The sequence below is a fragment of the Salvia hispanica genome, chromosome 4 (genome assembly GCF_023119035.1).
Source record: "Salvia hispanica cultivar TCC Black 2014 chromosome 4, UniMelb_Shisp_WGS_1.0, whole genome shotgun sequence".
Taxonomy (NCBI): Eukaryota; Viridiplantae; Streptophyta; class Magnoliopsida; order Lamiales; family Lamiaceae; genus Salvia; species Salvia hispanica.
The window spans coordinates 53769454-53789386 of NC_062968.1; the positions used below are offsets into that span (position 1 = coordinate 53769454).

Sequence of the window (19933 nt, forward strand, 5' to 3'; positions counted from 1 at the left end):
TAGATTTCAGAAATTGGATGGTCGTAGGAGACAAATTTATTATTAAATTATGTAACAATTGCAGTGTTACAAATGATATAATAGATTTATAACAATCATTACATATTGAAAATTTTGGACTGTGATAAGTAGTTTAATTGGGACGTAACTAGATTGAAGTGGACTTCAGATTCTTTGATAATTACAGCTTGTAGGTTGTGAGCCGATATGCATATTTCCGAGTCTAATTTGACCACCGACCAGGGCTACTTATTCATGTGGCCAATTAAGTGAATTGATAATAAAAACGTTATTTTATGTTTAATATACTAATACTTACTCCCTTTCTTCAGAATTATAGCTTTCATTTTCACTCTGCGTGAGTTTTAAAAATATAAATAATTAAAAATATAAAGAATGAATACTTACATTTATAGGTTTGTGTTAAAATGACAACACCTCTTAAAATGACAACGTGACAACGCTTATACAGCAATATTATAAACGCTACACAACAATATCCAACACGTTAGATTGCTGTCTAACGTGTTGGATATTGCTGTTCAAGGAAAATTGCTGTTTAGAGGCTACAAAATTGCTGTCCGTCTTTTTTGGGTTTTTTTTTTTTTTGCCACGTGGCAGCTTATTATTCGTCCACGTGTACAAATGATTGGCTAGAAATGGTGGTATGGTGTTATTTTAAGGGGTGGTGGCACCCTAACATGCCCCTACATTTATATATTGCATTTTTCCAAAAAATTATTTTTTATAGTATAGTACAAATTTAAATACAAAATTGATAAAGTAAGAGAGATGAAAAAAAGATTTAATTGAAGTGTTATTAGTGGATGAAAGAAAAGTTATTTTTTTATTGTAGATGAAAATAATATTAATTCTATAATAAAGATGTAAGTAAAGTGAGTTATTAGAGTACGAGGTTCATTTACTTAAAATAATAAAATTGAAATGAGATAGTTAACATTAAATGTTTCATATTAAATGATAATATAAGACATTTGATGGTGGTAGGAGAGAGTATACAAACGCTACTAATTCGAAATGAATAATAATTCCTCCCTCCGTACGCGAATAGGAGTCCCGGTTCACTTTTACCATAAATGGTAATAGGGTCCTACCTTCACCTAACTTATTCCACTCACATTTCATTTAAAACTAATATATATAAGTGGGACATTTATTCCACTAACTTATTTTCACTCACTTTTCTTAACATTTCTTAAAACTCGTGCCGCCAAGGAATGAGACTCCTTATGGCGGACGGAGGGAGTACTTCCTTCGCCCGTGAATCGAGGTCTCATTTTTTTGAATGGGTTTTAAGAAATGTTAAGAAAATTAAGTAGAAAAAAAAGTTTGTGGTATATATGTCCTACTTATGTACTATTAGTTTTAAATGAAATATGACGGAATGAGTTAATAGAATATGACCTAATATCATTTATAGTAAAAACATGAATCGGGACCCCTATTCATAAACAAACCGAAACAAAAAAACGGAACTCTTATTCGTGGACAAGGAGAATATTTGGTAAAGCAATTACAGGAATATAAAAATAAGCCTTAATTTCGAACATCTGGCCCGGTGAAGAAATTTTGGGGATATTTTGCAGGAATTAATTAGTTTCACATTTTTTTGCATTACATATAATTTGTTGAAATGAAATATCCCAACAACTCTAACAAGTGCATACACAACTTTTGATCGAAAACCTATTGACAGAATCGAAACAGATAACATTCTAGCGATACATTTATATATGAAGCTTTTAAAAAAAAAGATTACTAATTTAAATCAATGCACAAATTATAAATATCGAATGATCTAGCAATTTTAACTTAAGAGTCATACCCTGGTGTTGTTATTTTCAAGTAACCTTGTGTTGTATTTTTTTCGGGTTACATTGTATTCTACGTATGTATATTTTATTACAAACTAAAATCACATAATTAAATACTAAAAATAAATCTCCTAGCGAACCGGTCGGTGGCGTTTGAATTTGTATTTGGACGGCGTTTCCGGCTCGATGGTAGGTGTACACCTCTCTACTAATCACTCTTATAGTGACTCTTTTTCCCAAATAATCCAAAATAAAACCTTTTCCAAAGATACTTCCATGCCACACGCACCTATCCATATGTACAAATATTTTGATGGAATATTTCATACTCTTGTTCTTTTCCGCAAAGATCACTCCATTAACTTCACAAATTTTGGGATTTTTAAATATTTAGGTAAAAGGGAAATTGTCGAAACTTCAGTCAAATTCTGATCTATAGTATCACAACATAAAAAAATCAACCGCCGATTAATTCATGAAGCATGGATTTATTCGCAATGACCCACGCTAATTAATTTGCCGAAATTGTATGCTGGAATTGTACGTGACATGACATCCACATAGTATGTTCACGTTACTGGTGCTTGTTGGTGAGTTAAACATCACTCTTATCACTTAATTACGAAAGAAAACGATATTATTTAGTTGAAAAAAACATTAATTAATATAGTAATACGAGTACTATACATTGGCGTCAGGCTTTACGCCAAAAGATAATTGCGAACAAATCCAAACTTAATGGTTACTATATACTAGTAGTAATTTTTAAAGTCGAGACCATAATCTGACGAAACTTCATGTTAGTATTTAAATTATTGAGCAAAGGTTTTGTTCATCATTTTTCTAGCGGTGGCGCGGAAGGGGCAGTTGGCGACGAGACGCAGGTACGTCTTGAGCTCGTGGCAGGCGGCGATGTTGATCCCGTTGAGCCCTGGCGCGTCGCGGCTGCTCAGCCGCAGCTCGCACCCGACGTCCGCGTACACCCACCGCACCCACCCGGCCGACAACTCGTCGCCGTCGGCCACGAATCCGGGCACCTTCGTGATCACATCGTCGGAGTTGACGATCCGCAGCACCTTCGTCCCCTGCTCCTCGAGGCGGCACCGGAAGCTCCAGTTCCCCACGCGCGGCCCCGCGAATGACATCACCGTCACCATCGGCGCCGCGTCCGCGAACGTCTCCTTGACGTCGTAGGCCGCCAGCGTGGCCAGCGCGGCGCCGAGGGAGTGGCCGGTGATGGTGAGGCTGAGGCGCTCGCGGCCGTATTTCTGAATGATTTTTGAAATCCCCTCTCTCACTAGGGTTTGCAGGCTGGGTTTGTTGCCGGATGCTGACGTGTACAGGCTCAGGAAGCCGCTTTCCACCATCGCCTCGTTGTCGCCGCCGCCGTTAGTTAACGGCGTTAGAGTGGCTCTCATGTTTTCCAGCCATTCAAGGCCGGTGGCGGTGCCGCGGAGGGCGATGACGACGTCGCGGCGGCCTAGGCGGGCGATCTCGCGGCGGTCGTGGCAGACGGCGATGTAGCCGATCCAGCTGGACCGGGTGGTCATCCAGGTGGGGGCCCAGCCTGGCAGGTGGATGCCTGACGTGGCGGTGAGATTCTTTGTGACGCGGTAGCCAGTGGCGGGAAAGCCAGACTGGGACAGGATTTTTGATTTGGGGAAGCGACAGGAGGCGTAGGGGGTGGAGTGGAAGTTGCATGAGCAGTAGGCGGCCTCGACGAAGTTTCCGTACCGTATGATCTCGAGGCGTAGGGTGTCGTTGAGCGGGTCGAGGAGGCCCTTCCAGTTGTCGACGCCTTGGTAGTACTCCCAGCTGTGGCTCAGCTTGGGCAGCGACGGCGACGATGATATTTTATTTGGGGGTTGGGGTTTGAAGGTGATGGTAGTGGTGGGATTAGTGGTGGTGCCTACATTTTGTAGTGAGGGAATGGATGGTTGATTGCATGGCCGTACACATTTTGTAATTGGGAAACTCATGTTCTTTCTATGATTTATTGATGGAGTTTTGGGAGCAACTCTAGCTATTGGAGGAGTGGAGAAGGCTAGATTTTACTCCAATTGGAGAGTGTTTGAGTTGGGCCTTTTATAAGCGAGAAGTGAGTGTGTAGAGTGTAGTATAAAGTGTGCATGTGGCTGGTCAAGATTGTGGAGCACCTAGCTAGATAACAATGTAACTAAAAGTCATACATCCATAAATCAAGATTGTGGAGAGCACCTAGCTAGATATCAATGTAACTAAAGTCATACCGTCTATAAATGATATTCTATCTTTCTCATAAAAATATATACATTTAAAATAATATAAGAATTAATGTACAATTGGTAAAGTAAGAGAAATGAGATAACATTATTTAAATCACTATTAGAAAATAGTGAGACTCCAGTTATTACATAGAGCATAAGCAACCAATGATAGATTTAGAGAATATACAGAATTTGTAGAGTTATACACATTGAAGAAGGATGTTGCTGGTATCGCGGCAGTTGTCACTTGTGATCAATGGCAGACAAAGAAAGGCTGAGTATATGTAGCTGACGGACTGTAGAGCCGGCCAGAATTGCAAATGTCTAATTTATGTAGTTTTTCAATCATCATGGACTGATGACGGGTTAGGTTGGATCCTGTCACGGCTGAATCATTCACTATTAGTGACTAATAAAAAATTAAAAATAATATGAATATTAAATGTCATTATCAACAACTAATAAAAAATTAAAAATAATGTGAATATATATATAGTAATACTATGTGGCACAATTTTGACCTCACATACTATATATGTGCAGTATGTGATATGCTAGGGTTGGTAGGGAGAATAGTTGTATATAACCGGAAAAAACAGAAACCGCTTGTGCAGCTGTTGGATCACAAGGCAAAGTGGGGATCAACGGCCCACATTCAATCTGCTGGACGGAGAAATGTTGACACTAAGTCAATTTCATTTTGTTTTTAATTACTTTATTGACGGCACGAAACATGAGCCATGTATATAATTGGGCCACGTGACGTGACCCTCGGTCATATTTTCTATTTTAATAGGACACCAATACTGGGAGATTTGACACATTTTTAAGAAATTGTCAGCCTAAAGCATTCACCAATTAAATAATGGTGCCTGACATTTTTACGAAAATATTATTTCCTCTATATCCACAAGAGCATCTCCGATAGCGGCTAGCCCACCGGCTAGCTGATTCGCGTTGCTAGCCGGTCGGCTAGTCGAACTATGGGAACCGGCCAACAGCGAATCTGCGAAAAAATCGGTGTGGACTAGCCGATTTGAGGGCGCTGGCCGCCATTGTGGCGTGCCGATCGGCCAGTGCCCAATTTTCGTTTTTTTTTAAAATTTTTTTGAAAACCTATATATACGCGATTTTAGTTTCATTTTCATTTGCACCACTTATTTTAACGAGTTTTCTCTCTCTAAATTTCTGTACAAGAGCAACATCGAGCGGCTAGCCTAATCATGTATTTTTTTTATCTATGTACCTTTTTTTTAATGAAATGAATGAATTTTCCCGTATATGTCTCGTAAATTTAATTCCGTAATTTATCATAAATTTTATTCCGTAATATAGTTATTTTTTAATTATTTTTATTGCAGCTAGCCTATGGCTAGCCTAAGGCTAGCCTATTTGAGTAAAATGATGATGTGGCAGATGGATTTTTAGTGCTGAAGACGTGGCAGGGAGAGAGAGTGGCTAGCCTATGGCTAGCTTATGGCTAGCCTATTGCTATTGGAGACGCTCTAAATGTATGACATTTTTTGGAATGTTTTTCATTATTAAGTATATTATTTATATTTTATTATACTATTATTTCTTATAAATAGGTCAATTTTTTGGAATGTTTTTCATTATTATTTTATTTATATTATCCTATATTACTTTTGATAATAGGTCAGCCATTTCATTATTCCATTTACTTAAACATACTCCCTCCATCCCACAAAGATTGTCCCTTTTTGTCATTTTCGCCAGTCCTACAAAATTTGTCTCATTTCACTTTTTACCAATTTTGATAGCGGACATCATATTCAACTAACTCATTCTTATTCACGTTTTATTATAAAACTAATTTATAAAAATAGGACCCATGTTTCACTAACTTTTTTAACTCACTGTTCATTACATTTTTTAAAATTCGTGTCCGGTCAAAGTATGACAATATTTGTGGAATGAATGAAGTATTATTTTTGTCAATGTCACAGACTTCACAGTGGAATGCATAGGACTTACATAATCACAGTGGAATGCATAGGAGGAAGTAATTCTCAGCAAATATTTTTTTTAATGAAGAACAAAATTAAATTTAAAATATAAAGTAGTACTAATCTCTAAAAATCAAACTCTGATTATAATTTATTGATAAAGACATATAGTACTCCATCCGTCTTATGATTTGCTGGTGGTACGAATTTTAACACAAAATTAATAAAATATGAAAAAATATTAAAATAATAATAAAGTATTAGTATAGAATGAGATATGAATTAAAAAAAAACTTATCAAGAGTATAATTGGAAATTTTGTTGGACATCCTAAAATTTCTCATTACTACAATATTTTGTTTTGATAAGATATGTTTCTTCTACCGCTCGCACGATTTAACATTACTTAAATATTTTATGTCTTCATTATTAAATACTCCCGTAAATTCAGCTTTGGTATTTATTTAGTAGAAATACGTTCACACTTCGAAGTATAAAATTAATAGTAGTAAATTACTCTGTTTTGTAGTTTCAACTTTCAACTATAGAAGTAATAATTGATGAATTAGTTACGACTAATTTATAAAAATGGATGTTTGTGGTCAAAATATTTTTTAAGTTTGAAGCTCACGAACAACACCAAATAAGTAAAAAGATTAATTTCTACCAGTAGTCCAAACAAGAGCAGCTGCCATTGTTGAAGTGGTGGAACCTAGTTCTATCTCTAACTATAATCTCTCTCCCATATATGAGAGACAAAAGCTTAGTTATCGAATGGCAATCCACACATACCCGGAGGTTCTTTATGATCCTCACCGGCGTGCAAGAATCTGTCGCGATGAGTGCGAACGCGATTGCTAGCCTCTCGCTGTGGTAAGAAAGAGCTTCTTCCTTGTCTTCTTCCTCGATGTCAAACAACACTTCTCGAGTTCTTGCACGATGCCCGTGCTCCTGCAGCTTCGCGTTCATCTCCTCCAGCTTTAAATACACTTCTCTAGCCCGAGGATGGCTCTTGTCACCAGCAAGAAACTCGTGCATTGAACCATCAACTTCAACTAAACTACTCCCGGGCATTTTCTCCACGCCCCGCTCTTTCATCAACTGCCTTACTCTTTTGGCGTCATCCCATTTCTTCATGCACGAATACATGTTCGACAAAAGCACATAATTCCCACTAGTCTTCGGCTCCAGCTCTACTAGCTTCTTTAGTGCCACTTCACCTGTCTCGAGATCTCCATGAACTCGAGCTGCCCCAAGTAAAGACCGCCACAAAACCGCATTTGGCTTCATTGGAATGGTCAGAATCCTTTCCTCGGCTTCCTTAACCATCCCAGCTCGACCCAAAAGATCCACCAGGCAACAATAGTGCTCAATTTTAGGCTCAAGTCCGTAGATACTGGTCATCAACTCAAAATATCTGCGCCCTTCATCCACCAATCCCACATGTGAGCAAGCACACATTACAGCCAGCATTGTCACATCATCGGGGGCGAGACCCTTATGCTTCATTGTCTCAAATAAATCAAGAGCCTCGCATCCACGGCCATGGATTGCAAGACCTCTAATCATGGCATTGAAACAGAATATATCCGTATGAGGCAGCTGGTAGAACAATTGACTAGCAAATCCAAGACAGCCACAATTTGTGTAGAAGGTAATTAGTGCTGTGCCGATATAGTGATTGAGGCTAAGTGCATTCTTGATTATATAAACATGCGCCCAGATGCCTTGGCCAAGGGCGCCTAATTCGGCACATGCAGTAATTATGGCGACTAATGTCACTTCACTTGGCTCTACCCCAGACTTCTGCATGTGGCCGAACAGATTTAAAACCTCCAGAGATGAACTTGTGTTCTCATCCAAAAGGCGAGGGTCGCCGGATAAGCTAACACTAGAGTTCCGTGCATAAGCAGATAATATAGAGTTCCATGTCGCTAAGTCTGGTTCCATTATCTGATCAAAGAAATATCTAGCAATATCTACTCTTCCACATCTTGAATAAAAATTAAGCAATGAGGCTTGAACAAAATTGTCGTGAAGAGGGTAAATGAATTTTAGGATGTGCACATGCAGGGCTTGGCCGTGTTTGAACCATTGTTGGGCTGCAAATGCCTTGAACAGAGATGGGTATGTGTAATTATTGGGTCTGAGATCGGGGTCAGCAAGCATCTGGTCATAAAGAGAAAGTGCAAGTTTCACTTGATTGTTTACAGTGAGGCGTGAGATGAGGGTGTTGTAAAGAAATATGCTTGGGTTTGGGGCATGGCTGAATATGGCTATCGTGTAGGGTAATGGAGACAGTGAAGAAGATATGAGGAGAATACGGCTGATAGGGTAGGTGTGGAGAATGAGGCCAGTTGTGATCATTTGAGCATGTACTTGTTTCAAAGTATTGAAAGTCTTGCATTTTTGCAACAGGTGGAGGATTGGACAGTCGAGTGTTGGGCTTACTGCTCTCATCATGTCGGAGTTGATCTTGCGACACCAAGAAGCTCATCTTGTATCCCTTATCCCTTTAGCATTCAGTACGTGGACTACAAGACAGGTGTAGTATTAGCAATCAAGTCCAACCGACTACATGCTATGAACAAGCAGAGTTATAATTCAGTGAAGTAATGCATGAGAGATTATTAGGAAGCTTAGGAAATAATTATTCACCATAACCAAGCCATACACAATGGCTAACTCAAAATTTGAAGTTTTAGCTTAATCAAGCTACAAGTAGATTCACAGGTAATTCCAACTAATTAAGGTCTGTCACCATAGTCTACTATTACTTCCTCTCCACTAACAAATGAAATGCATCAGTATCATTACTAGCAGGATTTGCTTACAAGAAAAGCCTTTTAGGAATATGAAGCTTAAATCAGACCAACACATGAATTGCATAAGCATCAAATTTCATCGAGACTACGGCATCAAACACCATACCTTAATTACACATTCATGAAAAGCGTGCTGGAGAACAATAGAGGAAAAAAAAATGAAGCTACAATTACACAACACTACTCCAAAAAATATCAGGATTTCTCAAATTGCTCTAAAGCTTTCCAATTTAACCAATCATTTCAAATTTCAATCAAGACCGAGTTAATACAGAAATTCATCTCTTACACACAATAGCAAAGTGAAATAGCATTTTTACTAAAACTAATTGCAGCAAATGTCATTCAGCAATATTATCAAACAGATAGAATGCGCACAAGCAGCCGCATTAAAAAAATCACCATCAATATCAAAAGCGGAGAAACATGTAGTACCAGAATACCGGTATCTTGCTTCTAGCCTCAATTCGCTAACCAACAACATCAATACATATATAACTGAGCGATTTCCATACTCTTCTTTATTGGTTCAACTTTATCTTCAGCTGGCTTGCGAAATTTTGCTCTTTTATATTTAGTGATATAAAAGAAATAGACGGCTGATAAAATTTATATTGGGCCGAATATAATGTTGAAGTCTGTGGGCTTTACTTAAATATCTTTTTTTGGGCCATTAATTATAAATGAAGATGGATGATGGATATATTTGGTAATACTGAAGAAGGGCAGGTTTGTCATTTTAAGCATGACAGGGTCCTGTAAGAATTCAAGATCGGAAAAGGATGTGTCAAAAGACCAAAAAACCAGACAGTAGGAATGATGACGATGATAGTACCAAAATCAGGTTTCTGTGTGTACAAATTATTGGGACAAGATCTTCTCAAGATACTTCAAAATCAACACAAATATTGTAAGTAGACTAGTATGCAATTCACACATTCGATTCAAAAAAAACCATTGAGTACTAGAGGAAGTTTATTACTACTTTTATTATTAAAATAATGGGCAGCATAGCTTTTTTTCAAAATTATAGTACTACTCCTAGTAAGTAAGATTGGAAAAGGTTAGATGCATTTTGATTATTTCATTATTTATTTTTAATAAAATTTTATGATAATTTTTTGTATTTATTGTGATTTTCCACTATTTGAGTCTTCTCTCCCTTCTTTGAAAATTATAATGGGTGCGAATCCTTAAGTTCTAATTACCCTCTTCGTCGGTAACAAGTTTGTCGACTTCGCAGTTATCTCCCTTGCGCCATGCCTCATTATCACTCTCTTGCAGTTTATTATTGACGGAGCCACCATTGTTTCCCATATACTTTTCTATCGACATTCATCATATGTATCTCTAGCTTCTCTCTCACAGAATTCGCTATTGCTTTTGCCGACGCACAATGCCAAGAAATATCCGGCAGCGATTAACGATGGCAAAGACCAGATTTTTTGCTTTGGCACTGTGCCAAATTAAATTCTCGTTTCGCCACTAATTGAATTAGTAATCATTTTAGATTATAGTACTAATATATTGTGTACTAGGTCGGCATTAAGGTCCTTTTTACTCATGTCTACGACTTTTTATCCTTTTCCTCTATTTTACTACCTAAAAAGGCTGTAACAAAGCTAAAAAGCCATCATTTGGTTTTGCTCATACTATCACGAGCGCAAGAAGCTTGGGTAGAGTGATGATGCAGGCTGTGTGTAGTAATTAAAAACTTTATTTTCTGAGTCAAGTGAGCCCAACTTTCTGCATATAATTTAATGCGTCCAAAATTAATTCACTTACATTGTAGGAGTAACTTTGTTAATAAAGTGGTCATTTGTGAATAAATACCTCCGTTCGTTATTAGGAGTCTCATTTCGTGGCAGCACAGATTTAAGATATGGAGTACTAAGAAAAGGGAATAGAAAAAAAATTTTTGGAATATAAAACCACTTTTATATATATATATATATATATATATATATATATATATATATATTAGTTTTAAATAAAATATAAGTAAAATGAGTTTTTTGAATACATGATATCCTATTACCATTTATAATAGAATATAAGACTTCTATTTGCGGACGAACTAAAACATAAAAACGAAATTTCTATTTGCAATGAATGGAGTATTATGGACAGAGGTTATAGGTTCTCTTTTAATTTTGATGATTTAATTGATTAAAATTCCCATTGCTAGCCAATGATGTGGTAACAAATTTTTCCTAGTGATGAAAAATCTCCAATTTTATGAACAAACATGCGTTTTGTTCACAAAAGGGGGTACAACTACTTTTTTTTTGCGAAAATAAATACTTCCTCAAGCCTAGTTTATATGACTGACTTCCTCTAAACTATTATATCTCTTACTTTATTTGCTCTTTCCATTTTAACTAGTATTATTAAGTAGGAGTATCATTTTTCTCTTTAACTATTTTGTTATCATTTTCCTAAAACACGTACAGAAAATTAATCAATCATTTAAGTTGGGACGGAGAAGTAATAATTAGTGTAAATATTATATCGATTCATACATCCCTAGTTTCCGGCATTATAAAATTCTAAATAATTTTTTTTCAATTGTTTTTGTAGAGACAAAAAGTGAAAGTGAATTGAGATGGATCGAAGTTAAATTAACATTGCACGCGTGTAGCTAAGCAACCTTTGTAAATCTCGAAACTTCTCAATTAAATAACCAAAATTGAGGATTTTATACATAATTATCAAAATTGATGATCAGGTAGAATTTCACAATCTTTGATTAAATTATAGGAGTACTAATATTATATACTTACCATGCAATTTTATTTTCTTTTTTCATGGCTTTGGTAAAGTTAAACTGTTATTCTTCTCATTGGACATTCAAAATACAATGCTCTAACCATAGTTCATCCTAAAATTTCTTCGGCCATATCATCATGTTCTTCCAACAACCTAACCAATGCCCTACTTCTCACGGCCTAGCCAAACAGCCTTCCCAAAAGCTCTGCAATTCAATATATTTTAATTATTGGTGGTTATCAAATATTTAAAAAATGAAGTGCAATGAGTTGTATAAATAGAGTAAAAATTAAAAATTAAAAAATGAAAAATCGGCTTGGCGCGCAATAGGCGCCGTCCCACCGGCCAGCCGCTCTCGGGCGCTCTCCCCTTCCCTCTCTGCTCGCCTCCTGCAATATAGATGCCCTAGCTAGGCGGTGGCTAGGGCGTTTATTGCTCTTATAATCGATCTCAATTATTCTCCCTCCGTTATGTGGCAGAATAGACGTTCTTTTTTTTTCACAAATATTAACAATATATGTTTATTGTTCAATGGAAAGACATAAATAACAGGAAAAAAATGTGTTACTTTTTAGTAAAAAAATGAGTTTAATGTGATGGATTGGACTGTCCCTAAATAAAAATAATAATTCAATTATTGTGAAACAAGGTGAGTATTATTTTGAATTCAAAGTTATTTTGTGATCAAGGTTCCCCTTGATAGATTCGATGACTTTTCTTTTAGCTGATTTATAGATAATTCGAAAATTAAACGATTGATCATAGAATTGAGGGCTTCTATTATCCATCCTTGTAATAATGGGCTAACATGCACTACTATTTACTGTTGTCAATATTGTGACAACTACTACACCTCCACCAAACATACTATTTTCCCTCTAATAATTGCTTGTTCTTATTTGTGTACCTCTCTGCACCATAATTTCTCTTCCATACTAAATGCACAATCATCATTTCATTTTGAAATTTTAAAGAGTTTTATGCCTAAGTAGCCTCATCAAAACCTAGCTCGTGAAAGGAGTAAGTAGTTGGTCTCATTGACAAACAAATGCATCATTTTGTACTCACATTTGTTCCAAAGTATATAAAGTCATTCGTTTCATTAGAGAAAATAGTGTCCCATTCTCATGGAGTAAGCTCTCTTAAATATATTTGCAAAATACAAATGAGGATAGCTACCAAAATAGGATGGCATGCTTTCACCAACTCAATGTTTTAAATATAATTTTGTTTGTTTTGTCTTATTCGGAGAAGGAGTGATGTAACCATGCAGTTTGAAGACATACCTTATTGCTTACATGTTGAAGTGTGTGCTCACTTGGACTCTCCTGTCTTTATATAAAGAGTGAACTATATAAAAAGTTCCTGATAATATAATATTTTTGAAATGACATGTATTTTAATGCATAGTTGGTAAAATAAAAGAAAGATAGAATGAAAAAGTGATTGGAGTATTGTTAGTGTAGAATGGGACTCACCTTATAAGAGAGAAAAAAGTTTACTTAAATCGAATTGGTCTATTTTTAAGAGATATCTCAAAATGACAAATGTGGTCTATTTTTAAAGGACGAAGGGTGGAAGGGAGTATGATATTTTTTGGACTTTCAATCCACGTACTAAATATTAGGAGTACTATATTTTTCTTATTTATGGATACTTGAAATGATATTTCAAATTGTAAATTTATCCAAAATAAATAAAGAAAATAATTTCCATCTCCTTTTTATGCAAAAATAATTAAAAAAAATTTGACACATGAGTATCATTTTGATTAAAACTGAATAATCCCACTTAATTAATTTTAATGTGTAAGTAAATTGTCTTAGATATTGCTATTAGCTTTTTCCTTTTATTTATACTCCTTCCATCCCATTCTGAGTGGATCATTTCTTTTTAATCGTAAAATTTTATGTAGTGTTGTTTTATGAGTTAAGCGAAAAAGAAGATAAAATAAAAGAGTAAGAAAATAAATAGAGAGAGTGATATTTCTATTTTTAATGCTAATAATTTAGGATGTAACATTCCAAAAAAAATGTGTGTCATACTTAGGGTGGGACGGATGAAATATTTAGATGGTACCATGCTTTGGGAGTATTTTGGATTGAAAAATTGACTTGTACCACGAAATGTGATTACTAGATACCAAAATTGCTATAAAAATGCTTCAATAACTATCTATATTCACGACTGAAACATCAAAAAGTATTTATGTAATATATATATATATATATATATATATATATATATATATGGGAGTGTTATATTGCTAACTCAATGTTTAATTGCTAACTACAACTCAATAATAGCCATTAGATGTTCAAATTAAAGGCCTAGATCATCAACCACGAAATGTCAATACGATCAACAAAAAACGTCAATAAGGTCATAGGATTAATTCCAAAAAATATCAATAGGGGTATTAATGTCAAGTTAATTATGATTAACTTTTAAAAGAAATCTCAAAACTTTAAATTCATATAACATATATCAAATTAAAGATAATTTTATAATGATTCCAACGATATACTACATGCATATGTTCTAACGTCAAAATTTGAAAAAAAAATTCTAGAATTTTCGTATTTTTCGTACACAGGTTAATGTCAATGCAGCTAAGATAATATGTCAATATAAAGCATATACAATGTCAATCCTAAATTTGTGTTGACATTCTCAAAGCATTGTGTTGATATTTTCGAAACACTATATTGACATTTTCATCCAAAACCCTAATTTGGCGTTTTTTTTTTACCTTTTTCGGTTAAATTAATAAAAACGAAAATTACACGTGGCAAATTGTAGACCACACATTTTTTAAAATCATGTGGCCTTAAATTAGTTGTAGTTAGCAATCAAATGATGAGTTAGCAATTGATCACTCCCCCTTATATATATATATATATATATATATATATATATATATATATATATATATTATATATATATATCGGGATGTACTAATATGCAAACTAATTTTAAAGTGCTAACGTACATCCAATCACGTGCTGCCACGTGGCACGAAAAATGCAATATTATATGAAGAAAAATATGCAAACTAATTTTAAAGTGCTAACGTGCATCCAATCACGTGCTGCCACGTGGCACGAAAAATGCAATATTATATGAAGAAAAATGCAATATGCATTTGTAAAAGTTATAATTGAATTTCGACAGATTGCATTTTTATTATATGCAGATTGCATTTTTTATTGTTGAGTTTTGCATTTTCGATATTGATTGTTTAATTTGCATTTTATATCTATACGGATTGCATTTATATATGTGAAAATGCAAAACTTAACAATATAAAATGCAATTTATGTGAAAATGCAAAACTTAACAATAAAAAATGCAATTTTCCTATAACTAAAATGCAATCTGCGGAAATGCATGAACAACTTCACAAATGTGTATTGCATTTTTATATATACAATATTGCATTTTTCGTGCCACATGGCAGCACGTGGTTGGATGTACCTTAGCACTCTAATTAAGGATGCGCCCTAGTGCTCCCCTATATATATATATATAGAGAGAGTTGTAATCAATGTCGAACCCTTCTTAAAGACCGAACTAGAGACCAAATCTGGGCCATTAGATCTAGTTTTTTGATGAGATATGCTGCTGTGTAAATTTTTTTCGCTCTTCATTACAAGCCAATTTTACTTCATTGTATAGGTTTATTACTTCATTACGTACGTAATACATTGAAACTACAACATGTTTTTACTTGCTTCAAGTAGGTTTTGAAATGATTCAACATATGCTTCATTCGAATTCATTGAATGAGTTTTTACTTTATTCACATTAAAAAATGCAATTTATTCAAGTGAGTTTATTACTTCATTCAGAAACGTTATTACTTCATTGGATAAGGTTTTTACTTCATTCTAGTAGGACTTCAAATCCTTCAACACATACTTCATTCAAATAATTTATTATATTATTCCATGTGTTTATTAAACCATATCAGCGCCGTAGCGGTGGTGATAGATATTGACGAGATCATCTTGAGATTAAAAAATCTAATGGCTCAATTAATTTCCTAAATCATATTATTTTATTCACTAAAAATCCAATAAGGTCACTAAAGTCATTAGCTACATCTCGATTGTTATGGAAACTCCTATAATCTTGCCATTTCTCTTTCTACTAACAAATCATATGCGTGAATTATGAGTTAATATTCCTCAACTTCATCTCCTTCGTATCTTTATCTTCTTCAGCCGATGTACCATCAAATTTCCATTATACTTTTTTCCATGAAGATTTATTATTTCTGATTTATTAATCGTCGATGTCGTGTTCCAGATTACATCGTCGTTGGAGTTCAATCGCGTTCCAAATTAATATGTTCCATTTCCAATTCTATATCATCGTCATTGGCAGCTCCCAACTCCAAAAATGTAATCCGACACACATTCTACTTCGCACGTAGATAATCAATCATACCCCGATGACGTTCTTGAGAATACAAGGTTTGGTTATGTTTTTTTTTCATTTGTTTATTATGCTCCGATTCATATATTTGTATCCGTTTCTGCCATTGTCTTCTGTTTTATGAATCTTTTCACCTATATTATTTGATCGATTTTTCCGCTATGCTTCGATTTGGTTTAGTATGACCCATTTTCGTAGAAGATAGTTGTACGCGTTGTATGCCACGATTTGTCTTTATTATGACCTATTATCTTTCTAAATCCAGTAGATGGAAACTTGTCTTTACTTCATCATTAGTTTTTAAGTGTGTTCTGATTATGAATTATTACAGATTTAAATACACCAGAATGCCCTATAGAGCTTAAACCATTTGTTGGCCGTAGCTTCCCCACATTGGACAATGCCATTGAATTTTACGAGAACTGTGGTTGTCGTGTTGGTTTTGACACAAGAAAGAACGGTTCAAAGAAGGCTGATGATCTCACCATATGATTTTACATGATGTGTAGAGAATGTGAACAGAAAATATTTAATACTGGAATTCTCCTCATCAAAAGAAAATGAATTACTCTCTTTATTTTCAAATACTTTGTGTTATTTAAAAAGAGTTGGTAGAGTGCTCCGTATATGACTAAATAAGTGTTTCTAATCTCTACATTCCTTGTAAATTGGGGGGTCAAGTGAAAAAAATTACTGTATCACTATATTTGACGGCTGATCATTATTTTGGGGGATAAAGTATTTATTATTGATAGAATAATGTTTATGCACATCAACCGATCTGTCTCCAAATCCAAACAAAACAACCCATTTTTTGAGAAATTGGGTGCTGCAATTCATGTTGGGCCCCACCTCCCACGCACTACTTAGGGTTGCCAATTTTCTTTTATTATTAAATTTGGTCTTCATTTTGGGAAACGCAACTCCTAAAATGCCCCACTACTATCAAATATCCTTTTCTTTTGTCCACTACCATTGAACTACTTCTAGACTACTATTATCAATAGTATTTTATTTTATTTAATTTTAGGGCAGCTGATCGAGAAAAAAAACAATCCGAACTCATAAATAAAACAAATATTGTGACTACGCCCAACTCCATTACAACAAGTGTCCAAACTTGTAGTAAGAGCTCATGGCATCCATATTTATATTTATGCTCTTCCACAAGAGTATAGATATGGATCGGGACCCATCTTTATTTTTTTTTAATTTTCTGTTCTTCCGCAAAAGCATGTTTTTATTTTATTAAAAAATTCCACCATTATATTATTCAATTTAAATGCTTCAATTACTAAAAACTTTTTCACAATATTAAAAAACATCAAAATACCCAAAATACCATTACAAATTACTAAAAAATTAAAAATTACATAATTAAAATTCTAAAAGTTATATAATTAAATTCATAAATTTAAAAAAAAAACCATTGATCGTGGCCCAATTTTGCTCAAATATGTTTGACTAGGTCTTCTTGTAGGTCGACGTGGGCTTCGGTATCGCGCATTGTCAATCTTCTTTGGCTCCTCTCTTTCGGATTCATTTTTGAATTTAGAGAGAGTGTTTGAGAGAAAGAGGAATATGAAGGTGAGTTGCATGAAAAAAAATATGAGAGAAGTATAAGTGAGAGATAATTTGATGTAAAAAATGGATGATGAATGTGGGTATTTATAGATAATTTTAGGATATAAAAAAATAAATTTTTTCTTTGAAAAAAAGCGGTTGAAAACCGTCTATATTTTTTTTAATTCAAAAATATTTTTTTATTTTACGGATTTTTTCAATTTTTTATGAATTAAAAAAAAAATTAATGGAATAAAAACGAGCCCCAATCGCGCATGGGGAGATTGGAGGTCACCTCCCAACTAGAAGTTGTCATGTCGCCTGCTCGTTGGCAAGGACGGTGCTCTTCGACAAGAGCACGTCTGTGCTGATGGCAAGAGTGCAGCGGCGAGCACGTCTCTCGCCGTGCTGTTGGCACGGTCCTCCTCTTGCCAACGAGTACCGATATAGATGCTTTTAGTTTCTATGCCTAGATTAAGGTCTCAAATTCGATCAACAAAATCAACAGTACAATTATATGTATGTTCAATGTGCGTTGGCAAAAAGGATGCTCTTAATTTCTATGCCTAGATTAAGGTCCCAAATTCAATCATAAAAATCAACAGTACAGTTATGTGTATGTTCAATATGAAATGGGATTAAATATTTCACTTAGGAAAAAAGAAAAACGTTGTCGTGGTGTGCAAACCCATAACTCATTTACCATACTCAGTGTGAAAATTTGTAGTTATTGGTCATCATTTTTTTTTCCGGAAAGTAAGGTCCTTCATATCTATACAATATATAAAAGAAGAGTTTTAGAGTATTTAGAGAAATAAGAGAAATATTAGGGGTATTTAGGTAAATAATTTATAATCCATGTGTAATCATTTTTAAAGAATCGTAATGGTAATCATTTTTAAATAATTCCATAATTGTAGGGATAGAATTAACTAATTTATTTTTTTCCCTATAATTAATCCATTAATATGGTGTTAAATTTAATTAATTATTACTCTTATAATCTTTTCCAAATAAAAGTAATCACACTATTAATGCAAGTGGTAGTTAAATAATTTATAATTTAATTGTAATCATTTTTAAAGAATCGTAATTGTAATCATTTTTAAATAATCATTTTTTCCCTACAATTATTCCATGAATATGATTTTAATATAATTCAATTATGATCATTTTAAAGAATCATAATTGTAATTATTTTTAAATAATCATAATTTAACACAAATTTGAATTCCATAATTGTAGAGATAAAATTGGAGTAGTGAAATATAATTAAAAAATGTTTGCTTAAAACACTCTAATCTTTAAAATGTTTCACTTCAAACACTGTAATTCATCAACCGTTATTAGGATAATTTTGAGTAAGAAATGGTTTCATGTATGAAAAAGAACAAAAAGAAGAATGACAGTTTTTCAAAAGTATAATGATGGCAAAACAATAAGCAATCACAAGAGACCAAAATGTAATGAGCAAAACTTAGTGCCCTTTTCAATTGCAAGATTACAACCCACCAAACATGACCCATCATTTTTATGTCCAAAATGATTCAACTCTTTTGATTCTCTATTTTAATTTTTCAACAATTCTTTTTTTAATGGGTGAATCATCCACAATTATTTTTAAAATAAATACTTCTATGGAGTATAATCATGAACGACTACTTCACGTAGAAATTAACTATGGTAATTTATTTAATCAGTGTCGTCATATTTTGCACATAATTTCTATATAAAAAATCATCTCAATCAATACATACACGGTATATAATACTCCCCTTTTTGATAATTCTTTATATATTAGTATAAAAATGTTTGATAATAATTGTACATAATGTAAATAATTTATATATTGATTTATAGTTGCCTAAATAATACACTTTCTCCGTCCATTCAAGATTATCACATTTTTTTTCCCCCTAACTAAGAGGGTCATTTATCTACATTTGAAATAAACCCTCTTTCTTCCCCATCTCATTTAAATATTCGATTAACTATCTCTTTCTACTTTTATTCTATTCAATAACTCCATCTAAAATCTCATTCCATTGAAAATATGGTCATCTTGAGTTGGATTGATGGAGTAAATATTTTATTTATATTGATATGGAGTATATTGACATGAATGTTATATTGTACTACTATATGTGAATAATATTTGTGAACGTGGTTCTCGTTTAATTAACGTTAATGTATAATTTTTTTGTTTCATCTCTTTATTTTATTCTAATATTATAAAAGGTTATTGATGTAAAATTTCAACAATATATATTAAAAAAAACAGAAATTCA

The 19933-nt window shown here is 33.9% G+C and overlaps 2 protein-coding genes across 3 annotated transcripts; both read right to left on the bottom strand.

The window, feature by feature from the left end:
- Window positions 1-2613: 2613 nt before the first annotated feature.
- Window positions 2614-3846, bottom strand: LOC125185554 (phospholipase A(1) DAD1, chloroplastic-like). Its single transcript, XM_048082110.1, has one exon. The coding sequence runs from the start codon at window positions 3812-3814 to the stop codon at window positions 2648-2650; it is 1167 nt and encodes a 388-aa protein (XP_047938067.1). The 5' UTR covers window positions 3815-3846; the 3' UTR covers window positions 2614-2647.
- Window positions 3847-6683: 2837 nt separating this feature from the next.
- LOC125219348 (pentatricopeptide repeat-containing protein At5g43790-like) lies at window positions 6684-9425 on the bottom strand. 2 transcript variants are annotated; one of them, XM_048121299.1, is made up of 2 exons: window positions 9309-9425; window positions 6684-8582 (listed from the first exon to the last, which is right to left on the bottom strand). In XM_048121299.1, the coding sequence occupies exon 2, from the start codon at window positions 8509-8511 to the stop codon at window positions 6712-6714; it is 1800 nt and encodes a 599-aa protein (XP_047977256.1). In that variant the 5' UTR covers window positions 8512-8582; window positions 9309-9425; the 3' UTR covers window positions 6684-6711. The 2 variants fall into 2 exon arrangements, with proteins under 2 accessions (XP_047977256.1, XP_047977257.1); XM_048121300.1 differs by having other exon boundaries at window positions 9276-9417.
- Between the last annotated feature and the right edge of the window lie 10508 nt (window positions 9426-19933).